General features: G+C 46.0%; 1 protein-coding gene across 1 annotated transcript; it reads left to right on the forward strand.

Moving 5' to 3' along the window:
• The first annotated feature begins 3604 nt into the window (after positions 1-3604).
• On the forward strand, positions 3605-23166 carry LOC142802874 (uncharacterized). Its single transcript, XM_075887942.1, has 7 exons — positions 3605-3885; positions 6818-7038; positions 9338-9701; positions 13789-14623; positions 15334-15601; positions 21514-21765; positions 22564-23166. The coding sequence occupies exons 1-7, from the start codon at positions 3605-3607 to the stop codon at positions 23088-23090; spliced, it is 2748 nt and encodes a 915-aa protein (XP_075744057.1). The 3' UTR covers positions 23091-23166.
• Positions 23167-23389: the final 223 nt, after the last annotated feature.

Genomic DNA, 23389 nt, shown 5'->3' on the forward strand with positions numbered 1-23389 from the left:
CGCCCATCATCTGCGATAACTTCTCCATCTCCAACCGCAATTCCTGCAGTCTACGCTCCGGCGTGAGGTTTCCGAAACGGTCATCTTTCTGGCTCTTCCGCGCACTACCCTCTCCCGGGTTTCCCACGTCGCTCTCGTCTCCCGACTCACGACTCATGGCCTGCGCTCGCCTGTCCGGGTTCAAGTGGGCAAACCTCGTGTCCATGGGACGCCTTAAAACTAAAAAATAAAGGCAGCGGCACCCCTGAGATGTAAGAACACCAGAGGACTCACCACTTTTGAAGTTTCTGCTCGCTGGTTGCTCGATGTCGCCGGGGTTGTCACCGGACTGATGAACTGGGATGACCGTAGCTGGACCCCTGGCTTCCTCGGGTCGATGGCTGCCACACTGCCATCTCCTCAGCTTGGTGGCTTGGCTCTTCGTTAAAACAGCCGATGTCTTGGCTTTTGGTCTTGCGTGTTCTCCGCAACACGACGATCTCCTTCTTGCGCAGAGCGCTCCTTGTCGTCGTCGTCTCGATCCTGTCGGACTGCGCAGTAAAACTCAACCTTCTACCCACTCCCTTTTTTCCCTTGAGCAGATCTCTCCCAGCTGCGTAGCGGCTGTTGCTACAGAAGGGAGTGGAAGGTTGGTTGCTTCTCGGTGTCCGTCTTGTGTTCTCGTAGCTGCTGCTGCTTGTTCAGAGATGGAAGCCAGCACATCTCAAACGTGACAACTCGATTTTATATACACAAACTTATGTACATATTTACAAGACTTGACCGCCGGAACCGTTGTAAGGTCTGGCGCTGCAGGCCATGGAAGCGAGTCTTCTCGGTCTCAAACGGGCGCGCTTCCCAAAAAGCCGATTCTCGGGAAACGGTAATCTCGGCGTAAGCGCGCCCCCTCTGGCAAGGATAACGCGGTCAGTCGTGGCTTCTAGAAACCCACTAAATGGTCCCCAAACCTCGGAATGCCGGCGGGTGACGTGAGAACAGTGCATAGCCACCCATCAGTCAGGTTTAAAGTCCGCGGGACGGCTGTCGCGCTGGACAGCGTAGTCATCCCGCGGTAATGGAGGGGGCCCGCAGCCGAACGGCGCCACCATTGTGTGCGTTCGCACAGTTCGCGGAACGTGGTGTACAGGCCGGTCCATTCGTCTCTCTTTCCGACCGAGCAGTCGAGTGCGGGAAGAGGAGAGGGAGAGGAGGGGACGGCAACAAGTGTGTTTTCTGTCCAATAAACAGACTAAATTGCTTTGGTTGGCCGGGAGGAGAATCGGGAGGGGCAACCGAGGTATTAAAACCTGGCTTCCGAGTCCTCGCGGCTGGTTCTGGTCGCAACAAGGAGTGCTCTGCACGATCGGCTCTGCTGAGGCAACATGCGACGGTTCCGGCGGTCAAGTCTTGTAAATATGTACATAAGTTTGTGTATATAAAATCGAGTTGTCACATTTGAGATGTGCTGGCTTCCATCTCTGAACAAGCAGCAGCAGCTACGAGAACACAAGACGGACACCGAGAAGCAACCAACCTTCCACTCCCTTCTGTAGCAACAGCCGCTACGCAGCTGGGAGAGCTCTGCTCAAGGAAACAAAGGGAGTGGGTAGAAGGTTAAGTTTTACTATGACAGTGATATTGAGAATGAGTTTATTGTCGTAGAACACGTTCTTTTGACAATCCTGCTCATGTCAACCGCAGAAATGAGATGCTAGAAAACTTACCACGTTGTAGTTCATTATATCATGCTCCATTAGTTTAAAACAAACACAGGTTAGAGAAACTAGACGGTACTTATTCAATGAAGATGAGGAATTCATTAGGTACGGGGATTAGCCCTCGCACTTTTCAATCTTGGGACGCCATATTAGATTGCAGAGAGTGCCTAAAGACGTCCCATAAAAAAAAGAAACGCCAGGCCTGCGCGGAAGGTGCAGCACAGTCACAGCGAAACCTAGAAGAGCGGCCTTTCAGAGCCTCTTCTAAACACTCATTGGGTAACTGCTGCAAGCACACTTGCTTGATACCTACTATGGCATTAATAATAAAGAAATTTTGGGTAGTAGGCCGGCATCCACTATGCTATTTTTGTCATTGATACGATACTCATTGTCATTGTCATTGGTAGGAGTCATTTGTCATTTGTAGGAGTGGTAGGATACTGGGCTGGCACCCAGTGGACCCGGGTTCAAGCCCGACTGTGTCATTGGTGCTAGGCTTTATTTTTCTAGTTTTGCGCGATGTGGTTGCGGACACCTGCGGTGGCGGCAGCGTACTACTAGGTGTTCTGTGGTACTACTACGGTGTTGTGCGTGACCCGAGTTGTAGTCTTATAACAGCTTTCGCTGTAATGTACCAGTGACGTGTTCAGTATTATTTAGCAGTTTAGAGTTGTTTAGCAGTTTAGAGTTGTTTAAGCATTAGACGTTTTCGTTTTATCACACATGTACAGTGATGATTGTTTTCTTGTCATAGACCTGTTTATTTTACGCGTATGATCCCGAATGTTTTTATGAAAGTGTTACCGCTGCTGCGATGTGTTTCGGGGAGGGGAAGGGGGCCTGCGGCCTTGTCAAGCTGGCATCACGCCAGCCTTTTCTGCAGGTCTCCTGCATCATGTATCTTTGATGCGAAATAAAGTCATTACTATTATTATTATTGTTATTATTAGTTGATTCTACCCTTTTATTGCACGCTGAGATGGGGTAGCCGTCACGTTAACTAGTAGTAGTTTTCCTTGTGGATACGTGCAATAGTATCATTATCGTAATTTTTGCTCTTGTGGGTTGTTGGTCTTGGGTTAGCTTGTCGTAGCGTAGTCAAAACTTATTTTGCTGCATGAAATTTTCCGAACACGATAAACCCTTTACGTGCTAGTAAATATGAAATCTTGGAAATTCCCAATGATGACGATGGAATTTGAGCCACCACCACCACCACCACCACCACCACCACCACCATCATCATCATCATCATCATCATCATCATCATCATCATTGTCGTCGTCGTCATCGTCGTCATTGTCGTCGTCGTCGTCATCCTCTGTGTTGTCGACAATTTGAAGTGCGTTCCTCAAACACAAAGACGTAACAACTGTGACAGCTGTCAGTTCAGGCTTGTACTTTGTGTACCTGTGAGTTCTTTTCGAGCGTCCTTCTTAGTGCTTCAGTGACATGTACGCTGCAAGTATCTAGCTGCTTGTCGTTCTTCATGCAACAATCAATTTCTTGCTATCGTATTTGTTGTTCGCCCTTACGACGAGACTGTGATATTTTTCCTATTGTTAAATTTGTTTCTTTTGCACAATAGAGTAGAAAAAGAAACCCACTTTTTTCTTTGGCTGGTTCTCTTTATTGAACACGTAGTTTTGCCTTCTTACTTTACGTCCAATCAGTTCTCAAATGACGTACTGAATTTTAACTTTAAGTTAACGTTTCACTTTCCCAACCGATTTCCTCGTCGTGGGTATGAACCACGTCTCTGTCGCATACCAACAAGTCGTTGCCGAAGTAGAAGCGTCGCGAGCGGGGAGCCGTCATCACCGCAATCGAAAGCCGATCATTGGCCTCTCTCGCAGTCCTCTTCTCTCAGTCCTCATTCGCGGTCTTGGCTGACCTCTCTAACAATGTCCCGCTCGCCTCAAGGCGTTAAGCCATTGGAAGGCGCGGCAAGTTTGCGGGCCACCGCTCACTTGCCGGGCAGCTCGGCACTACGCAGTCCCGGAAACAAGAGTCCACGGCGCACGGGCTCTCCGCGCGAGGCGACCACGCCGAACCGAACGCCGACGCGAACGCCTGCAATGTCCGGCAGTCGGAGCCCATTAGGCAGTCACGTGGCCGGCACCACAACTCCAGCCCCGGCCTATGACTTAGCGGGGTCCACTGGTGCTCTGATGGCAGCTTTCGGGTAAGATTACGTTAGAAAAAAGCGACAGCAGATATAGCGACAGGAAACAGGACGGAACGAGCAGAGAGAAAGATGTTCATGTTAACCCCAAAGGTTATGAAAGTGCAATTGGCAAATAAGCTGGCTGAAATACGTCTTTGTGCACATTGTCGCTTTCGAATGGAGAAATTATTAATGAGGTTGGAGCCTAGGGCGAAAATAACTATGTTTGAAGCATAACAGATGTGGTGGCAGTGCTGTGCTAGCCTTTTCTTATCTTTTTCTCATTCCCTCATCTCGTATATGTGTATTTCTTCTCCCCAAATTAAGTCTCCTGTTTGTTCTGTCTCGTCTCCTATATTTCATGCTGTCAGTGTTTTATAATGTATCTATAGAAACTCGTCTAAAGGTTAACTAGTTCGGCATTAAGGGACTTTTAGTCTGAAGACAACATAAATATCAAATTATCGCTGAAGAAGATGACCTCTAACGCTAGCGGAGAAGGTTAAGAGACATGACATTGCGAAAGTTGTTTCACTGCATCATATAAAAGACCACCTTAATGAAGAACGTGAAGCCAATTTCGGTCAGTCGTATAGATAACGCCACCACGCTTGTATTACCGCCTTCAAAATCGACCATGCGACCATCATCAAAGGGAGTCCAAGCCAGCGCCACCTTGAGAACGCGATACGAAGCTGCGTCGTTTCGCGGCAGGTGCGCAAATGAAGTAAAGGCCGCGGTGAAACGTCGTCAAACTCATCGCTTGCGTTTCATTTGTCTGATTACTTCGTTACAACAGGAAACAGCGCCGTTCAACACGAGGAACGAGAAATGTGAGCGACTTCTAATGGTATGGGTATCGCTTTTGTATGATCCATCGCGTTCTGAGAAGCTGCTTAATGAGCCTCTACATTGAAAAGAGATCAAAGATGATAGCTGGAAAAACCTCATGCCTACACTCTTAAAGAAATTTAGTAAAATGGCAGCAACTTCAAGCAAAAGAATAGTAACTGTAGTGCTTACTACTTTTCTTGGACAATTACTAACCTTTTCCTACCTGCTTACTACACTAGTAAACAGTTACTGGCTGCAATCATTACTAACTTTTTGCTACAAGTTTACTACCTGGGTTAGTACTCAGTAACTAAAAGGGTAGTAACTGCAACGTTTACTAACTCCCTTGCCCCGTTACTACCTTTTTGCAACCCAGCCGTCAACTATCTCATCTAAAATGGTAGTTATATCTATTGTAATTATTTTTAGGAAGAATCGTCATGACTCATCATGTTTACACGAAAAAAAAAACTACACAGAAGGTATCCATGGGTCAAGAAAAAACACTGCTCTTGAATTGTGGAATCGAGTTTTCTGAGAGCCATTGTGCTATTGTCAAAACATTGAAGTACAAGTTAATGAACAATAAACAAGTGTTACACATTACACATGCTGCAATGGATAATTACAACTAACCTTGTAATTTACTACAAACTAACAAGATAGACGGATCAAGGTAAACCAGATAGTAAAATTAATCCGTAGTTTCGGACTATACAGTGTGTCTCACAATATAGTGGTTTTGGCACGTAAAACCCTCGGAACAATTATCACCTTTTAAGCATCAATATAATAACACTGTAAAATATTCAAATTCATCGAAACTATGTTGAATTGAGTACCTTGTTTCAGCCGCTGTATATATTGCTTTCTTGTGGCCATTTTTTTATCAATAGGTATGACAAGTGATTTTGTATGAGTACGGCTAATTAAAAATCTAGTGCTACGTCCCAAAACACGCATAACCAAGTATTATAGTATAGTGTTCTAAGCTCGCATTTTTATAACTCATCCTGAAACAGAAAAGCTCACTTGTGTCATACATGCGTCTTCAAAGTAGATTCAAAGTCTCAGACCTTCGCTAAGAGCATCGCATTTGTTTATTTCATGTTATTCACGGGAATTACCTAGATCCAAAATGTTCATGCCTCAGCCCTCACGCAAAGTGAAATGTGAATGTGTGCACTGATTATTTCCACGGGACGGCTTTATCCTCTCCCATAGTAGAGTACCGAGTACTCTAAATCGTTCCCAAATTTTTCTAAACACATAAACCACAGCGTTTTCTCAGCGGAATTTTTAGTGGGACGGCTCAGTGCTCTCCCATCGTTGAGTACGAAGTACTTGAAATCGTGAAAATTTTTTTCTAAGCAAATCAGCAGCTGGAAACGCATGGCGAAGAGGCTTTCCTTCGACGATGGCACACACGTTCCTTCAGAGTAAGAGAGGGACAGCCGCAGTTTCAGTTGTTTCGTACTAGTCATGCGCCAACTATTGTATGCATACACACGTGCTATTCTGGAAAATGTGATAGCCAGTGATCAATTAGATTTTGGTGCTCATTTGTAAGATGTATACACTGTCTTTACTAGTTTTGATGTTTCGTTTGTGTATGCACAAGTTATGTGTACAATAAACTTCCGTTTCTCAATACATTTGCCTGTTCATTCTGCATACAAGTGGAGTTCCTGTTTGTATACTCTGGTAGTCGCTTATGGTACTGTAGTGTAGCCAGCTTGTTAGGCGTATGTATTCTTCACGCTCATGTCACACCACGCAAGGTTACCCGAAGTTGTTTCGCGATGAGACATCAATTGACCAGCATTAACAATAGAGAAATAACATCGCAAAAGAAGTACGGTAGTGCCAGTTACAACTTTTTCTTAAAACCTTTGAAGGTTACTTCTTATGGCTTGTAACGGCTATAGGGTAGTAACGGTAACAGGTAGTAACGGCAAAGGTAATAGCTGTTACCACCCTCGTCGTTACTACCTGTACTTACTAGCAGGGTTGTAATATATATGTGACAAACCATTACTACCAAAAAGGTAGCACGTACTGCTACCCTTTTCTAAGAGTGCATCACATTGTTGTATGCAACTGCTTGTTTGCGCAGAGCTACCGGCTACATCACGTCCAGCAAGAAGGCCGCTTCGAGCGATGGCGCTGCTACTTCTCCGAAGGGACAGGTGCAACTCAAGGAGCCGGAGGTCGCGTCGAAAGAGGCACTGACTACAGCGAGCACGGTGGCGGGCGAGGAAACCGAAGCGAATGACGCAACAACCGTGACCACTGCCGCTTCGCTTAGGGTATCCCAAAAGCCGACGTCACCGTCCCGTAAGCCAGCTGCTTTTGCAACTAAATACCTTGAGATCATGACCTTCCGCAGTGCGTCTTGATGTGTTCGTTATGTGGGCAAGTAACATACAACAATGCCGGGAAAGAATACATGAAAAGTAATGTTAAGTTGTACAGAAACAATTGACGCTGAAATATATAAGCAAGGGATTGGTTTTTAACGGCGCATCTGTTAAAACCGGAGATGAGGCCGTTGATGTCTGCACTAAAGTTGGCATGTGCCACAGAAATCATCTATGTGCCATGCAGCTTCTAGGGTAACACAGGTATGCCTAATGTATAACAAAGGAAAAGAGAAGTGAGGGTGGGAGGGATGTCAGGACGTGAAGGAAAGAAAGAAGAGGGAAATGGGTAAAGCGGGAACGTGCCAAGCAGCTCCTATAGCACAGCATGAAATTGCCATGCAACCATAAGATGTTAGAAAGGGGTGGGAAAGGGAAGTGAGGGTGACGAGTGATGATAAGGTGAGGGGTATTGATAGCAGGTTATGTATGCATATTCATGTATTCATAGCATTGACATGTATTCAGTAAATCATTGCAATATAAATGGGGGAGGCTGCGCAGACTGGTACGTTGCTATTACAATAACTTTTCCAACCTGCCACGCCTTGAGCAGGCAGGGATTGGCGAGACATCGAACAACTCAGCTCCATGCATGGAATTGTGAAGACATTCCCCGTTTGGCGACGCTTTATTTTTTTTGCGATCGCAATTTAGGGGAAGTAATCTTGCAAGATAGAATTTCTGTGCTCGATTTACGAGATATATGTCAACGCCACACACACTCTTGCGGTGCCGGCAAAATTTTGTAGCAGCGCAGCCGCCAAGCGCTCACCACTTAAAAACACGTAGATTAGTCTTTTTCTGGCTATCTGCCGTACAATGGCAGATAGCCAGATCATTAAGATGTCAGAAGGGAGGCATACATGCCTCCCATTGGTAGGCTTCAATCGTGCACAAATATTTTCTTCGCTGGCCCTGCAACACTTCTTGAGCATGGTCTGAAAACGCTGCCGATTGGTAGTAGAGGCTTCCGACAACACGCGAGCCAAATATTATAGCGCAGCACGTGGCCTGGAATTCACAATAAAGTATCATAGTCAGGTAAAAACAGCTTTATTTTCTCCCGACAAATCATGGTATAAGCCCAAAAATCACTCGTAGTAAGTCCATAAATTTCGAGCATATCGGCCATTGCCTGATTTTAACATAGCACGCTTGGTCGTTGCAGACATTGCCGCGGGAGGACGCTACTTGTTCACGCGTGCGCGCGCAATCACATTCAAAAACCCGCGCATTCAAAAAAAAAAAGAAAAGAAAGAAAAGTGCTTAGGGTCCGGAGGCGCGCGCGACGTTTTTTGTTAGCCCCTCCCACTCCTCCCTGCTTAGCTTCCAGCGCTTCCGTCAGGACGAGAGAGGATGCGATTGCGGCGTGTGACAAATCTTTATAACTCCACTCGTACCGGACATATGCTTAAAAATTTTGCGGCGTCGAGTTTTTTAGGCAATACGCTTTTCCTGTGAATTAATTTCGTGGGTACTCAATGAAGTGTTTCACGGTCCCTTTAAAAATTAACGTGCAAACAGAAGAAAAGCCACTTGCGTAGCTCATTTTTTCCCTTCTATTGTTCTTCAATAGCTTTTCCCGTGAAGGCTTTTCGTGGTTTTATTCGAGAACAGCTCGTGCCTTGTTATCGCAGCCGCGTATTCTCGCCGATGCACCCCGATTCACTACTTGTAGCAGCTGTTTTACGGGACCTTTTTGTAAAGAATGAGGTTGAACATCTTAGATTTTTAAACGTGTTTGCTCAATAACATGATTAATAACAGCACCTGAAAGTGAAACATTAGACCTTCATATATAATAGCCTTCATATATAATAGTTGACATGTATAGGTATTTAGGCACAAATGCCAAAATAAGCAATAATAAACACTATAACAACACTGTAAAAGCCCCTTCTAACGATATAACTCATACTCGTATGTCAAAGGGCCACGATAGGAGCGGAACAAAATTAAATTTTGCCTAAAGTGCGGTCTCTAGATATTACCATAACTAACTTAGAGGCTAGCAAATTGCACCCAGAATCCATGTATAGCGTAAGTGCATCTCATGAGTTCACCACCTCGTGGTTCGTGACTATAGGCTACTGTAAGTTAGAAGCATTCGCCTCAATGCAAACTGGAAGCAAATTTGCTTGAGCTTACAGAGTTATGTAGATATGCATTTGAGCCACTCCGGACTCTGTTTTTTTTTCCCTTTTATTGCGCAGGTCAGGCGTCTGCGCCACCAAAACTGGTACCCACAGTGTCCGACCACCACGCCGCCTCACCAGGTCATTGCCCTCCCGAGGATGGCTCCCCGAAACATCCTGGTGGTCCGTCCGATAAGCAGTCACCGAAGCAGGAGGCGACACCGAGCAGCCCATCACCGCCTAGGCAGTTCCCCTTCTCAACCGAGACCCTGGGCTGCCTCGTATTCTTGATCCTAGCCGTCATCATCGCCATAGTGTTCGCTACCGTTTACTACCTAACGGAAAGCAAGAACTCAACGGCAGCTGCAATAAAGGCAGCGCCCGAGCTGGCGAATGCCTGCGCTGACAACAATTCCCACGCGGGATGTCATAATGTTACCCTGTAAGTAATGGATGAATTAGCCCTCTTCCAAGTGTTCAGTTGCGAAGCAGCTCTTTGATTAGCCTGTGTAACACTGTCTCTCCGTCCGTACCACTCCCTTCATATAGGTTTTGGAGTGGTGCCAAGTTTTGCAGTAGTGTCCTATTAGCAGTGGGTGGTGACGTCTCTCCTCTCTCTACTCTCTCTAGCTCGCCGCGTGTCAGCTCTCTCTCTATAGTCGCGCCTTTCTAGCCACTAACTTCCTCGCTTCACCCTATCCGCCGCTCGCAATGCTCGAGCCTATTCCTCACGTGGGCATCATCTCATCCGCGCCACCTCTCTCCATCTGTCCACGAGAAAAAGCCACGAGCCGGCGGGTGCGCGTGCTGCGCGTGCCTTGACGATCTCACGGCGCCGACAATAGCGAGCTTAACAGACAGACAGACAAAGAACTTTATTGGGTCCTGAGAAACGCTGCTCCTTTAGAGCAACGTCGCGGGCCGCTCCCACGTAGGAACGGGGGGGCCTAGCCTCACCGCCGCGTCGTGGGCTCTCTGGACAGCCCGTAGTTGTGGTAGCAACTCTGAACTTCGTAATGCAGAGTCCCAATCTTCTTCTGTGAGCCGACTTGGGGCCCCGTAACGAGGGGCACTGCCAGAACATATGTGCTAAGTCACTAACCTCACCACAATCAGGACAGGTAGAGTCAAAAGCCTTTGAGGAGACTATGCTGAGGAAAAATAGGCTTGGATAGGACCTGGTTTAGAGCATTCTAAACGTGATGGCTTGAGGTCTAGACAACTTGTTGTGTGGTGGAGCAAATGACCCCCTACTCAACTGCTAGTGTTTAGTCACTTCACTGATTGTAAGTAAAGCGTCCCTGAACATCTCACTGCCAACCTGCGGACCTACGTCCTCCCCAGCACGGAGGGTTAGTGTGCGCACGTGGGAGTGAGCAGTGTCATTCAGGTTTATTTGATAGTCCAGTAGGGGTTCGAGACGGGCAGGAAACCAGGTAATGGTGTGTGGAGAAAGTGTCCTATTTTCAAGTAGTTTAAATACTTCAGTACAGACGGAACCAGAGGCGAAAGCCTTGACCACTGACCTTGAGTCGGTGAAGATTTGCGATCTATTGTCATCCAAAAGGGCAAGGTCTACAGCCAACTGTTCGGCTGTTTAAGGAACTAGAGTGCCTAACTGACGCAGCATTGATAATAGAGCGCATATGATTGACGGAAATAACAGACATCCTAGCTGAGCGACCGTAATGAGCGGAATCGACAAAACAAACTGAATGAGGATCGTTCCTGATGTTCTTCAGAAGTGTGATGGCCCTAACCCGGCGCATTCCTACGTTGTGCTGAGGATGAACGTTTCGCGGAAATGGAGAGACCTGGATGGCAGTACGCTGTTCATCTGGTAGTTGGAGACGGTGATCCTATACGAGCGCCGGACTGAGGCCTAGGACGGACAGAATCTTCTTACCAGGCGGCTTAGACGACAGGTGCATTAGCTGTTCAGTCTCTTTGGCTTCAATGATCTCATCTAGGGTGTTATGAACTCCTAGCTGCATAAGCCGTTCAGTGCTTGTTCGCACGGGGATGCCCAACACCCTCTTTACGCTTTTTCTGATCAGTTTCCAGCTTCTTCTTTTCGAATCCATACCAAGAGTGCATGGCAGCACCGTATGTTATGTGGCTCATGAGGAATGCGTGAAAAAGCCTCAGTAGATTGCTTTCTCCAAGTTCCCCCCGTTCTGTTCGAAACCCTATTAATCAACCTGATCATGTTCTCGGTCTTGGTTGAAATCTTAGCGATGGTGTGTCCGTTGTACGCGTGCGACTCTATAATCATGCCCAGCACTCTAATAGCGTGCATTCTCGGAATCGGGGCGCCAGTTCTAGTGTGAAGTACAATGTCTACCTCCAATAAAGGCTTCCAGTTTTTTGGCCTGGCTCCTTTTCTATTGGGCCTGTATAGAAGCAGCTCCGATTTACTCGAGGAGCACCTCAGCCCTGTGCCAGCAAGGAAGAGCTCTGTCAATGGCGAGCTTAAGAATAACTTTTGTAGGCGCTGCGGGCGTCGCCGGCATCGCAGGCGCCATATGAGTTTTAGAATAGCGTTTGCCCTCCCGCAAACCGCAACGCACTATCGCAGCGACACCGTAGCCTCGAAACCATAGCGTTTGCTGGCCGCATGCGGGCCCCACTCGCGGCCGCTATTTCGGATTTCCTGCGGGCGGGCGGTGAGCGCGAACGGCGACTCACGTTACGACGCATGTGCAGTGGCAGTGACCACACTACAAGGGCTCGTGGTGCGCTATTCTAAAACTCCCTAACGCGAATAGCACGCCGCTGCTTGCCGGTCAATCGCACCGATGGGCGGGACGCCATTGCGGCATGCTCCCTGCTAATGTGCGCGTACGTTTCCCGGCTGTCGCCGGTGTTGCGAGGGTCAGTGAAGCCGATCGCGTTCGCGGATGGCGACGGCAACACCGACGAGGTGCGAGCCTGGGAAGCCGAGTGCAAGCGTCGGCAGTCGAATACCAGCGACACAGACGAGGTGCGAGTGAAGAACAGCGACCGTGTTCGAGAGTAAAGACGGCGCGAGGGTAACACCGACAAGACGCGAGACAAAGAAGTTGAGCGCAAGCTTCTTCAACGCCTCCCGCTTCCCGTGTCTTTGCGTTTCGAACAAACTTTGACTCGACTAAACGCTACACAGAGTTTCGCCTAAAACCGCTCTTCCAGCAGCCGTGTTCACGCCCGTTTCAACCAGGTCAACGTCATGCACAGGGCTGCGGCTTCGCATCCTATCAGAATTCCTCTCGAGGAGATGGTTCATAGTTTTCGGTAATAACGCGCAAGTGGACACCGCGGGACATGGCGGCATCTGCATTACGAGATCCGCTGTGAAGCGACCCGAACTACGGTACGATACACAAGCGGCGAAAGCAGATTCATATGCAAACACTGACAGCTACGCTGTTTGCTTAGAGACGAATAAAAACTTGACGCTCTATTTTTGATTGGATATGTGAGGTTTAACGTCCCAAAACCACTATATGATTATGAGAGACGCCGTAGTGGAGGGCTCCGGAAATTTCGACCACCTGGGGTTCTTTAACGTGCACCCAAATCTGAGCACATGTGCCTACAACATTCCCGCCTCCATCGGAAATGTAGCCGCCGCAGCCGGGATGTGACAGTTGTTGGCCCGCACCCGTCCTGTGTACGTTAATTTCGTGCGCAGTTTCTGCTTGAGGTGTGCGCTGGATATTTCGAGCTGCTTGCCATTGATGACGTGGCTTCATAATTTGTTTGTGTTGCTGAAACAATGCACAATAAACGCAAATCTACCCCTGTAAATACACGTGTCACTTTAGGGTTATTACGATTACTATATAGGTGGATTAGCTACGTTTTGTTTAGGTGGATCCGACATTTCAGCATTTGTTCGGTTTTTTGCCGAGGAATGAACTTTGCCGGTTGAAGAAGCAGGGTTGCTTTTTATCGCGTCTAAGCTCCTTCTTTCCATCACGTCGCAAAGGTGAATGAGCGCGGCAAACTTGGAAGGAGCTTTACCGTAATCTTTGGCTTTACCAAAGGTTCTTATGTCACTCTGAAAACTTCTACCAGCATTAACCACGGAAGTAAGCCTGAGCAACTAGTAACTTAACATAAAGGTTTAGGCTGTGCGCGATTAAAGAATTTTTTATAGTACGAAGAAAAAACGCTGTACAAGACAAATAAATTTACAGGACAAGCCCGTACGAACAATGAGATATTAGTGTGCGTTTGCCCAAAGATTTTTTATTTTTATTTTTATTCTGTACGTACAGCTCTCCCAAAAGTCTGTTCTTGTAAGTTTACCGCTTGTTTCGATAAGATTGCTGACTTTGAACTTGCATGGTCATCGCGACGTGATGGGAGCGAATAGCCGATGTTAGAAGACAAAGAACTCCTCTCCCCTAGCAAATACAAAGAACCACCGTGCAGCCTAGAGCACTGAAATTAAGTTTGTAAATTTATACATTGCAATGAGGTTTGTAATCATCCCTAGTAATGTCATGAAACGACAACCTTTCTTCCCGACTTTCATCCCGCAGGTACATGTTGAACGCGATGAATCCCGACGCACGACCATGCGCAGATTTCTACGACAGTGTGTGTGGGTGGTGGCGAGCGAAAAATCCCGACAGGCGTCCTTTTCTGGAGGAATACGTCGCGACCTTCAACCACCGCGTTTCCGACACCCTTGTGACCAAGGCGACCTTCGACTCGGAAAACTCGAGCAGCGCACAAAGCCTCGATACTCAAATGGCCTTGTTCTACGCCAGCTGCTTCAGGGCAACCACCGGACAAAGCGAGACGAGTGACACCTCCGCTGTTCTCGAGGCGACGGGCAGTGATATTTCGGCCTGGATGAATGTGTCGAGCTTCGCCGAACTGCTAGATTTAGCAGTCAGCACGACCCTCAGGAGCGGCCTTCCATCTTTCGTTCGCGTAGAGTACTTGGCAAACCGGACATTCAGCCTCGACGTAGGACAATCATTGGCGTCGACTTTTGCTCGTGACTTTCACAAGGCGAGAATGTTTGTTGCGCGAACCCTATACGATCTCGGTATTCAGTCGTCAGCGGCCTGGCCAAACTCTTCCACGCTCTTCGCCATCGACCTTGTCGTCGACAACGAGCGATCGAAGGGCAACGGCAAGAGGTCACCACCGTTGGAAAGTCCCAACGATCTTGCGTATATCGCAACTGAAATTGACTGGGAAGATGCCTTAGAACGGGGACTGCCTTCCAGGTTCAGCAGTAATGGTCGGTGTCAGATGACGGTGCTGATAAGAGCCGTGCATGAAATCCGAAGCATCGTTGGTCACCTGAGGAAACTGCCGCTACGACATGCTAGCATGTACTCCCTGGTGGTCTTGCTTGCGCAGGTGGTAGCATTTTCGAATTTTTCTGTTAAGATGTGATGAAGTGTGATGTGATGTCTGTAGCATTTCAGACGCCATATAGCATTTCTGTAGCATTTCAGTCAGATTCAGAAGACATAGAAGCTGGATGTATTACCATAACCCTATATTTTATGCACATTATGCACGCAGGATGCATTATTTCTTGTGTGCCAGATTTAAGATTCCTGATTCCGATGAAAACATAAAAACATTGTGAAGAAAACATTGGGAGCTTTTTCTGGCGAAGTTCACCTATATATAGTAGGGAATATTGATGGCTAATATGTAATCACTCCACCAACATATTTCGTTTTTATAAATTTTCTGTAATGGCTTATACCCAACCAGATTTGAAGGTGAACAGGTGGTTCTAAATTTCACAGTAAGGAAGAGTGTTTTGTGTTTTCTAGGGTAAGGAGGAAAACAAGTGTTGTCACAAGTTCCTAATTACATATTTTTCTCCGTCTCAAAAATCTGTCAGGCTAAATACACAAAGCTTAACGCGAGAAAAAGCGTGCCTACAGCCCATATATTCTTCGCACAATTTAAAGAGTAATCACATCTATTCATGCCCTCAAGTCACTTGGCCTAACGAGCTTACAAGACGCCTTTCTGGTTCACACAAGAATTACGTGGAGAGGAATGTCTTCGCATAGTTTTTATAATTATTTCTTTTTCATACCTGGACACAGGTAATGAAGTACGCCCCGTACCTAGAAGAGTGGCCAGTGAGTTTCGTGGATGACGCAAACGTGTCGAGGTGTCTCCACCTCACAGCATCGACGTTCGGCCAGCTGTATCCACTCTGGGTGGCCAAGACATTTCAGAGTGAAGAGGAGGTCGCGTTGGTACGGAAGCTGTTCCAGGACATAACATCTGCGCTCCACAATGACAGCAAGGTTAACGCGGGTGTCCTGATTGATACAAACAAGCTCAGCAGTGCGCAGCTGGTCGTGTACGGTACGTATATGCTGTAGTAGACAGGCCTGTAGTGAGTGTCCAGTAAAGTATTTTTACGTAGCGACACTCGTCTTACGGATGTCACGTGATTATGAGCTTCCATGGTTGTTCGGCGCAAAAGTCAGACACGAAACTTCGACAGTAGTCTTGTGTTCAAGTTAATAACCTTCGGTGGCGACATTAGAACAATAGAACTCTGGTATGATGATTCATCTCTCTCAACTAAGTTAATCATTTAGATGAGTGTTTATTAAGAATTAGATGATCTAAATACTTTTCTTTGCAACAATATAAATGATAGCACACGGATGGTAATGGCTGGTGATTTTAACATTCCCCATATTATCTGGGAAACCCTGATGCCTGGTAATATCGAAATTGCAAGCGGAGATGAATTATTAAAGATATTGTTTTCACACAATCCTACACAAATCTTGAAGGAAGCCACTAGAATAACCACGGAAACGAAGTCATTGCTCGACCTTGTGTTCGTAACAAGCCAGTTGGATGGCTACATGGTGTCAGTGGAAGAGGGCATATCAGACCACCGGCTAGTTGTTATCAACATTGCCACAGAGAAAAGCGATCGTCCAAAGTCTGTTTCGCGTGTAAAAGTTAAAAGTAAAAGAAGCGGACGACACTTCTATTTTAGATTGTTTAGAAGTCGCCTTTGACGAATTTCAGTTTGCCTCAGAATACGAGTCCGTTGAGACATTGTGGAATCGATTTAAGGCAATCGTGGACACCTGTGTACATAGATTCATCCCGTCTCGTCTTAAAAAGGTAAAACAACGCAGCCCATGGATAACCAGGAATATAGTTCACATGAAAAGTAAAATTAAAAGACTACGGAAAAAAGGGAGGAACACTACTGAATTATCTCAAGCTCGTAAAACCCTTAAAGAAGCCTTGTCCGAATCAAAGAGTAAGTTTTTGAAACATACTCTCGCAGAATTTCTGAAGAGTGCGCCTCAGAAGTTCTGGCTTTATATGAGTGGCAGAAAAGAAAAAAATTGAACGGATCACTGCCGGATCGAGAACAGTGACGCAAAAGACTGAGATAGCAGACGAGTTTAACAGGTTTTTCCAGTCCGGGTTCACGATGCCATCAAACGTGCGCGGTGATAGCAACTTGCATTATTCATGTGCATGTCCTATGGAACCCTTATTGTTTGATCAAGAAGGTGTATTTTCTCGGTGTCTAAATCTGGATGCAAAGAAGGCTAGCGGTCCGGACAAGATACCAACTGCTTTTCTGAAAAGATATGGAGAATGGGTATCGTTCTTCCTTGTTATTACCTTCAAAAAATCTTTAGTAAACTCACACTATTCCACAGGACTGGCTCTGCGCAATTATCATACCTTTGTTTAAAGCCGGCAACCGAATTATTATTAGCAACTATCGTCCTGTGTCACTGACGTCTGTTTGCTGCAAAGTCATAGAGCATATAATAGCAAAGCGTATCATGGTTCACTTGCCCCGCCGCGGTGGTCTAGTGGCTAAGGTACTCGGCTGCTGACCCGCAGGGCGCGGGTTCGAATCCCGGCTGCGGCGGCTGCATTTCCGATGGAGGCGGAAATGTTGTAGGCCCGTGTGCTCAGATTTGGGTGCACGTTAAAGAACCCCAGGTGGTCTAAATTTCCGGAGCCCTCCACTACGGCGTCTCTCATAATCATATAGTGGTTTTGGGACGTTAAACCCCACATATCAATCATTATCATGGTTCACTTGAAGGTTAATCAATTACTTAATGACTGTCAGCATGGATTTAGAAGTGGGAAGTCCACAGTGACGCAATTTATTCAAACAATTCATGATTTCAGCTCGGCTATAGACGATCGCAAACAATGTGATGTAATTTGTATTGATTTTGCTAAAGCCTTTGATGTTGTAAACCACACTAAACTGCTTTTTAAACTGAGTAAAATGGGATTCAGTGATGAAATTTTAAATTGGATTGGCGCCTACCTGAGTAAACGCAAGCAAGCAGTGAGGATTGATGGTTCTTTTTCAGCTGCGCTAGATGTGTTTTCAGGTGTGCCTCAAGGGTCCGTGCTTGACCCGCTGTTGTTTTTGTTCTACATAAATGATATAAGTACTATTGTAAAGCCACCTGTTAAGATGAAACTTTATGCTGATGATTGCTTGATTTATATGCCTGTAAGCTGTACTGATGATCAACTCGAGTTGAATAAGTGCCTTGAAGATTTGGAATTGTGGTGTTGCGAATGGGATATGCAAATTAAATTTAAAAAAACAACATATGTACACATAACCAGTAAGAAAAAATGTTCTCAATTTCCAGTACAACATCGGGAGCAATAAACTCAGTAAAACACCCCATTTTAAATACTTACGGGTGACAATTACGAGCAACCTAACTTGGCATCGTCACATTGAATCGGTTTGTTCTGAGTCATTTAAAAAACTGTGTTTTCTACGAGCAAATATGCATAAAACACCGAAACACGTAAAGCTGCTTGCATACCACACATATATTAGACCTAGACTGGAATACGCCTCTGTGGTTTGGAGTCCTCACCAGAAACACTTGGACACCAAGTTAGAACGTATTCAGAGGCGTGCAGCTCGGTTTGTGGGCTCTAGATATAGAAGGCGGGATTCAGTAACTGATATGCTAAATTCGTGCAATTTAGAATCACTGGAAATTCGAAGACGGAAACAAAAACTTAAAACATTATTTCGTATAATTCAAGGGATATTCAAAATACCTAAAGACGAGTACATACGCCTTCCCGGAAAACGTAGCACTAGATTGAATCATGATGCCCCCATTGAACCTTTCAACGCTCGCACTGACACCTTTCGGTGGTCATTTTTCCCGGATGCTAAAGAACAATGGAATTCTTTACCCCAACATGTTATTAATAGTACCGATGTACAAACTTTCGACAGAGAAATTGATGCTTATTTTGGTAATGGTTGAAGTACTACCCATTCTGTTTTCCTGTGTTTATTGCTTAGTGGTTTTTTTAGGTGTTCTGTTTGTACTCATATTGTACTCTCTCCCTGTTATGACCCTCAAGCGAGGGTTTACAGTATTATTAAATAAAATTAAGCAGCCAGTAAACTACAGCACCGCTCTATATTACGAGTGCTTGCTTTTTTAGGAACAAGTGATAGTTCGCTTGCACCTTTAATTCCAAATAATGGACCCTAGATTGAGAAGAGTTAGGGATAGGAGTTAATGGAGATCTGAGTAACCTGCGATTCACTGATGAAATTGCTTTGATGAGTAACTCAGGGGACGAAACACAACTAATTATTACAGAACTAGACACGGAAAGCAGAAAAGTAGGTCTGAAGATTTATATGTACAAAACTATGGTAATGTGTAACGGTCTCGGCAGGAAACAGTCCTTTGCGATAGGTGGAGAGATGGTGGAAGTTGTAAAGGAATGTGTCTACTTAGGACAGGTAGTAACCACGGAGCCGCACCATGAGAGTAAAATAACTAGAAGAATAAGGATGCGTTGGGTAACAATCGGCAAGAATTCTCAAAAGATCATTAGTAATCTGTTCCTAACCCTCAAGAGGAAGGTATATAACAGTTGCATCTTGCCAGTACTTACCTGCGGCCGGAGCAGAAACCTGGAGGCTTACTAAGAGGATTCGGCTCAACTTGAGGATGACGCATCGAGCGATAGAAAGGAAAATGATAGTTGTTACATTAAGATAGGAGAAGAAGGTAGAGGGGGTCAGGGAACAAAACGGGGTTCAAGATATCATAGTTAAAATCAAGAAGAAGAAATGGACATGGGCTGGGCACGTAGCACGTAGGCAGAGTAACCACTGGTAATTAAGGGTAACTGACCGGATTCGCAGAAAAGGAAAACGCACGAAGGGGAAACAGAAAGTTAGGAGGGCCGATGAGATTACGAAGTTTGCAAATATAACGTGGGAACGGAAAGCACAAGACCGGGTTGATTGGCGGATCAAGAAAGAGGCATTTGCCCTGCAGTGAGCGTAGTCAAGCTGATGCTGCTGCTGCTGCTGCTGATGATGATGATAGTTGCACCTGTTGATAACGGCCGCCACTGTGCGCCTCTGAATGGGTGAAGCTTTATGATCGTTTTATATAGTGCAGATAAGATCGCGTGCGTCGTGAGTAGTTGCGTTTATTTGTAAGAAACACATTGCCAGAACCTGTTGAAGAAAGGCACTCGACGGACAGTTTCCAGAGCTGATGTATGGGTACCCCTGGCCGAGGCGTTGGGTCAGAGGCATTGGACAACCACACAAAAATATTTTTCTACAAATGTTTTGACATAAGTACACTTGTTTGGTTGAAATCACAATACAGCTTATACAGATTTAGTGATAGTGAAAAACAATTATTCCTAATGCCCTCAAGTTATAACTCAGGCGTTAGAAAATAATCAAGAACAACTAAGGTACTTTCATATTCACCTGCTTGTCCTGTCTAATAACTAGTGATTTATTGGTGCTTGCCTCTTCCGAAAACACTCACGCACATGGGGCCACGTGGACTGTATCGCTGGCTCGGCTTCCTATTCGGCGCTCTGCCGATTACATCTCTCTTCTCGGCACCCCTGTCTGAGAGACTTCTCACATTCCTTCTCATCACACCTTCACTTATCAGACTGGATCACGGCACAGCTCTTTCTAGACCAACCGATTGACAACAATACACCAGAACACGACACGTCCTCACCAACTCCTTTCACAAAGTCCTTACAGAATACTTTTTGCTTCACAGGCTGACTTACCGTTCGCTATGCTTCACCGTGGTTTCAGACTCTTTGCATGACTCATTCGTTTACACCGTACTGGATGCTTTGTTAAGAACTTTATAGTTCCCGCACGCCGTCTGGCAGTGGCGGGCACGTCGGCTGTCCAGATTTCTTGAACCTTTCAGGTTTTGCGCGGCAAATTTGCGCAATTGAAGGACGTAGGAGGGGGGGGGGGGGCTACTTGGCCTTTTGAAAAGCGGGCTGCCGGGTCCCACTTTTCACTATATCGTAACTGTGCACGTTATTTGACGCTGGCTTAGAGATATGATTTTCGCGCTCGTCTGGGACACGCAAGCAACAATCATAACGCTGAAATATGACTTGATGTATGTAAACCTGTGTTACCGACGATGCACATTATCGATGACCGGTGACTGGTTGCCGCTAATATGGTAATGGCAGTTTTAGGGAGATTCCAAATATGCGTATTCTCCCCTCTAACCGTTTTTCCGGTTTCATTCCCCGAGTTTATTCACACAACTCCGGAGGATGAAACCGCCGTATGCATACGTATTCAATAAAGCACTTCATTAAAAGAAAGGGTGTGCGTTCTTTAATCTTAATTAATATGTGGGGTTTAACGTCCTAAAGCAACTATATACGAACATTCTTCAATCTCAGCGACCTTTCGGTACCATATTCAATTTTTATCGATTACAAAACTTGCCCTCACCCCTTTAAAAATCTTGACAATATTATTCGATGTGTGAGAAACAGGCCTGCCCGGGAATGAACAGTAGTTTTCTTTCCCCACCTTTGCTGCTACAGGACAACAGTTTCACTAGAATGTGCCATTACAACCAAGAATATTGTAGAATTACAATGTTTATAGTATTGCTATACTGCGTCACTATGACATTGCACATAGACCCCAAAAGTACTTAGAGCGAAGGAATAAAGGCGCGTAACGTTACATCAATGAATTAACCACGAGCTTCCTGTTTCAGTCTTAATTTTTCTAATAAGCTTGATGCTTGGGCACTACCGTAGCGTGTTATAAGTTACCATTAGGGGATTTCCAGCCAACTTTAATTCGAAGAAAGTCTGTGGTAAAACGTTTTTGCGAGTTACAACGGGCAATTATGATCGTCGCGGACAGTCACGCTTTCGTTTTCTGCCGATCATTGTTTCCACAGGTGAAACTGACGGTGCCAGCCTGCCTCAAGAGCCGTTGGCGGCGACTCTGGGCCCACATTTTCTTCTAAACATTGCCTTTGTAGCAGCTGCGAGGGTGGGCTTGGAGGATACTGTACCGGACGATTACTGGCTCCCACAGCTGGGCGGGCACATAGGCTACCACGTCGACGGCAACTTTTTGGTCAGCTCGGCGTACTTGTCCCGAACCAGCCTTTTCGCGCATGCCTCCCTCAACCACAAGGTTCAGCGATGTGAGGAACAAGCAAACTTCTTATATTTGACAAGCAAGCGAACCAGCAGGCTATATCAAATAGGATCACTTGTGTCACTATTGTGTCCTTGTAGCAGATGCTCCTCGATTCATGGTCAGTAATTAGCCGCACTAGCATTCTCAGCCAGCATAAGTTCTTGTGTACTGAACTGGTTACGCAAAGCAGTCAAGTACTTAACAAGTGTATTGCTGCTTGACTCATTATTCAGGCAACTATTTGTTGACATTAGCTTGGTTAAGAATTAATCAGACATGCATTATTGTTCGTTTAAGGACGACGATGACCACATGCATGGTCGTCTTTAAATATCAAAAAAGTCTGCACCATTACTAGCAGATTTCTAAAAGTTTACCTTGCTTACGTAATAAAATAGGCCACTTTAGGGTCATAGTTTATCACCGCACTTATGTCAACCAACGACATAAAGCTGTGCTTTCGTAAGTTGTAAACTATTCCCCACTCTTGTTGACCGGGCTCGTACTCACAAAGCTCTGGGAACATAAGTAGGCGTATAATTGGGCACCTTCTTGCTAATATTCGCAGCATAAAGGTTAGTTTTGATAAGATTCTTACGTCATTGCTGTCTGTCGATAGCGCACCAGAATATTATTATTCTCATTCTGCTATAACATAAGTTGCAGCAATAGAATAGTCAACTTAAAGTCTCCACCTATTTCCCTCCGCGTGCGTTGCAGAGAGCACAGTGGGGAAACGGCTTAACGATTCTTGTGTTTTACGCTGCTTCGATGTAAAATCGGCCCTCTCCGCTTGCTGCAGCGGCAAGATACGCGACAATGGGCGCACTGATTCTGCGCTCAATTTTCGATTCTGACGCCAAGTACTTCCCAGAGTGGGCTCCCAGCTACGTCGACCTGTGCTTCGCCGCTTCGGCGTCGTTGGTGCTGGGTCGACCGGTGGAACCGATGTGGGCCAAGAAGTTTGTGCGGGCACGCTGGTCAGCGCAGCTCGCTTGGCTGTTACAGTTCAAGCGAGACGTCGAAGAAGCCAGCAATAACAACGAATCCCCTTCCGCCGCGGCCTATAGGGTGATGAAGGAAGCAGCAGTCGACCGGAAGATTGGTCTGCACAGAATCTTTTTCCGCATGCTGTGTTTCCTGGAGTGCGGAGAGCCCGACGGTAATGACGTGTGCAACGACATGGCCCGATCTGACCGGCGTTTTTTGGAGACCTTCCATTGCGACGCCAGTTCCGCTGGGTGGCCAGGAAGCTGTGACTGTGACGGCATGAACCACTGCGAAACACACTTTCCAGCCAGATGGGATGTTCAGCCGAGTGGGGTTTGAATGACACTCCGTTATCATATTTTTTTTGCTGCCGAAGTTTGCAGCTTTGCAGTGACTCAAATTATAAAGTGAATATGCACTCGCTACATTTTTCTATTGATAATGGGTTCATAAAGCTCTCTCCTCCATAAATTAGGATGTTATTATTAATCCTGATCCATATCAAACGCATGTCGCACTATGCTTTAGTCCGTGTCACGTAAGGGTGCATTGATTGATTACGTGTGCTAAATCTATGGTTCGAAACGACAAGCAGCCGAAGGCTGCACGTAAAGAAACTTATGGGGCATTATGTGACT

Source organism: Rhipicephalus microplus, chromosome 3, assembly GCF_043290135.1.
Source record: "Rhipicephalus microplus isolate Deutch F79 chromosome 3, USDA_Rmic, whole genome shotgun sequence".
Taxonomy (NCBI): Eukaryota; Metazoa; Arthropoda; class Arachnida; order Ixodida; family Ixodidae; genus Rhipicephalus; species Rhipicephalus microplus.

Coding starts and splice junctions, on each gene's coding strand:
- LOC142802874 (XM_075887942.1), top strand. CDS start 3,605: ATGTCCCGCTCGCCTCAAGGCGTTAAGCCATTGGAAGGCGCGGCAAGT. Junction 7,039..9,337: donor AAAGCCGACGTCACCGTCCC/GTAAGCCAGCTG, acceptor TTTATTGCGCAG/GTCAGGCGTCTGCGCCACCA. Junction 21,766..22,563: donor CAACCACAAGGTTCAGCGAT/GTGAGGAACAAG, acceptor CGCTTGCTGCAG/CGGCAAGATACGCGACAATG.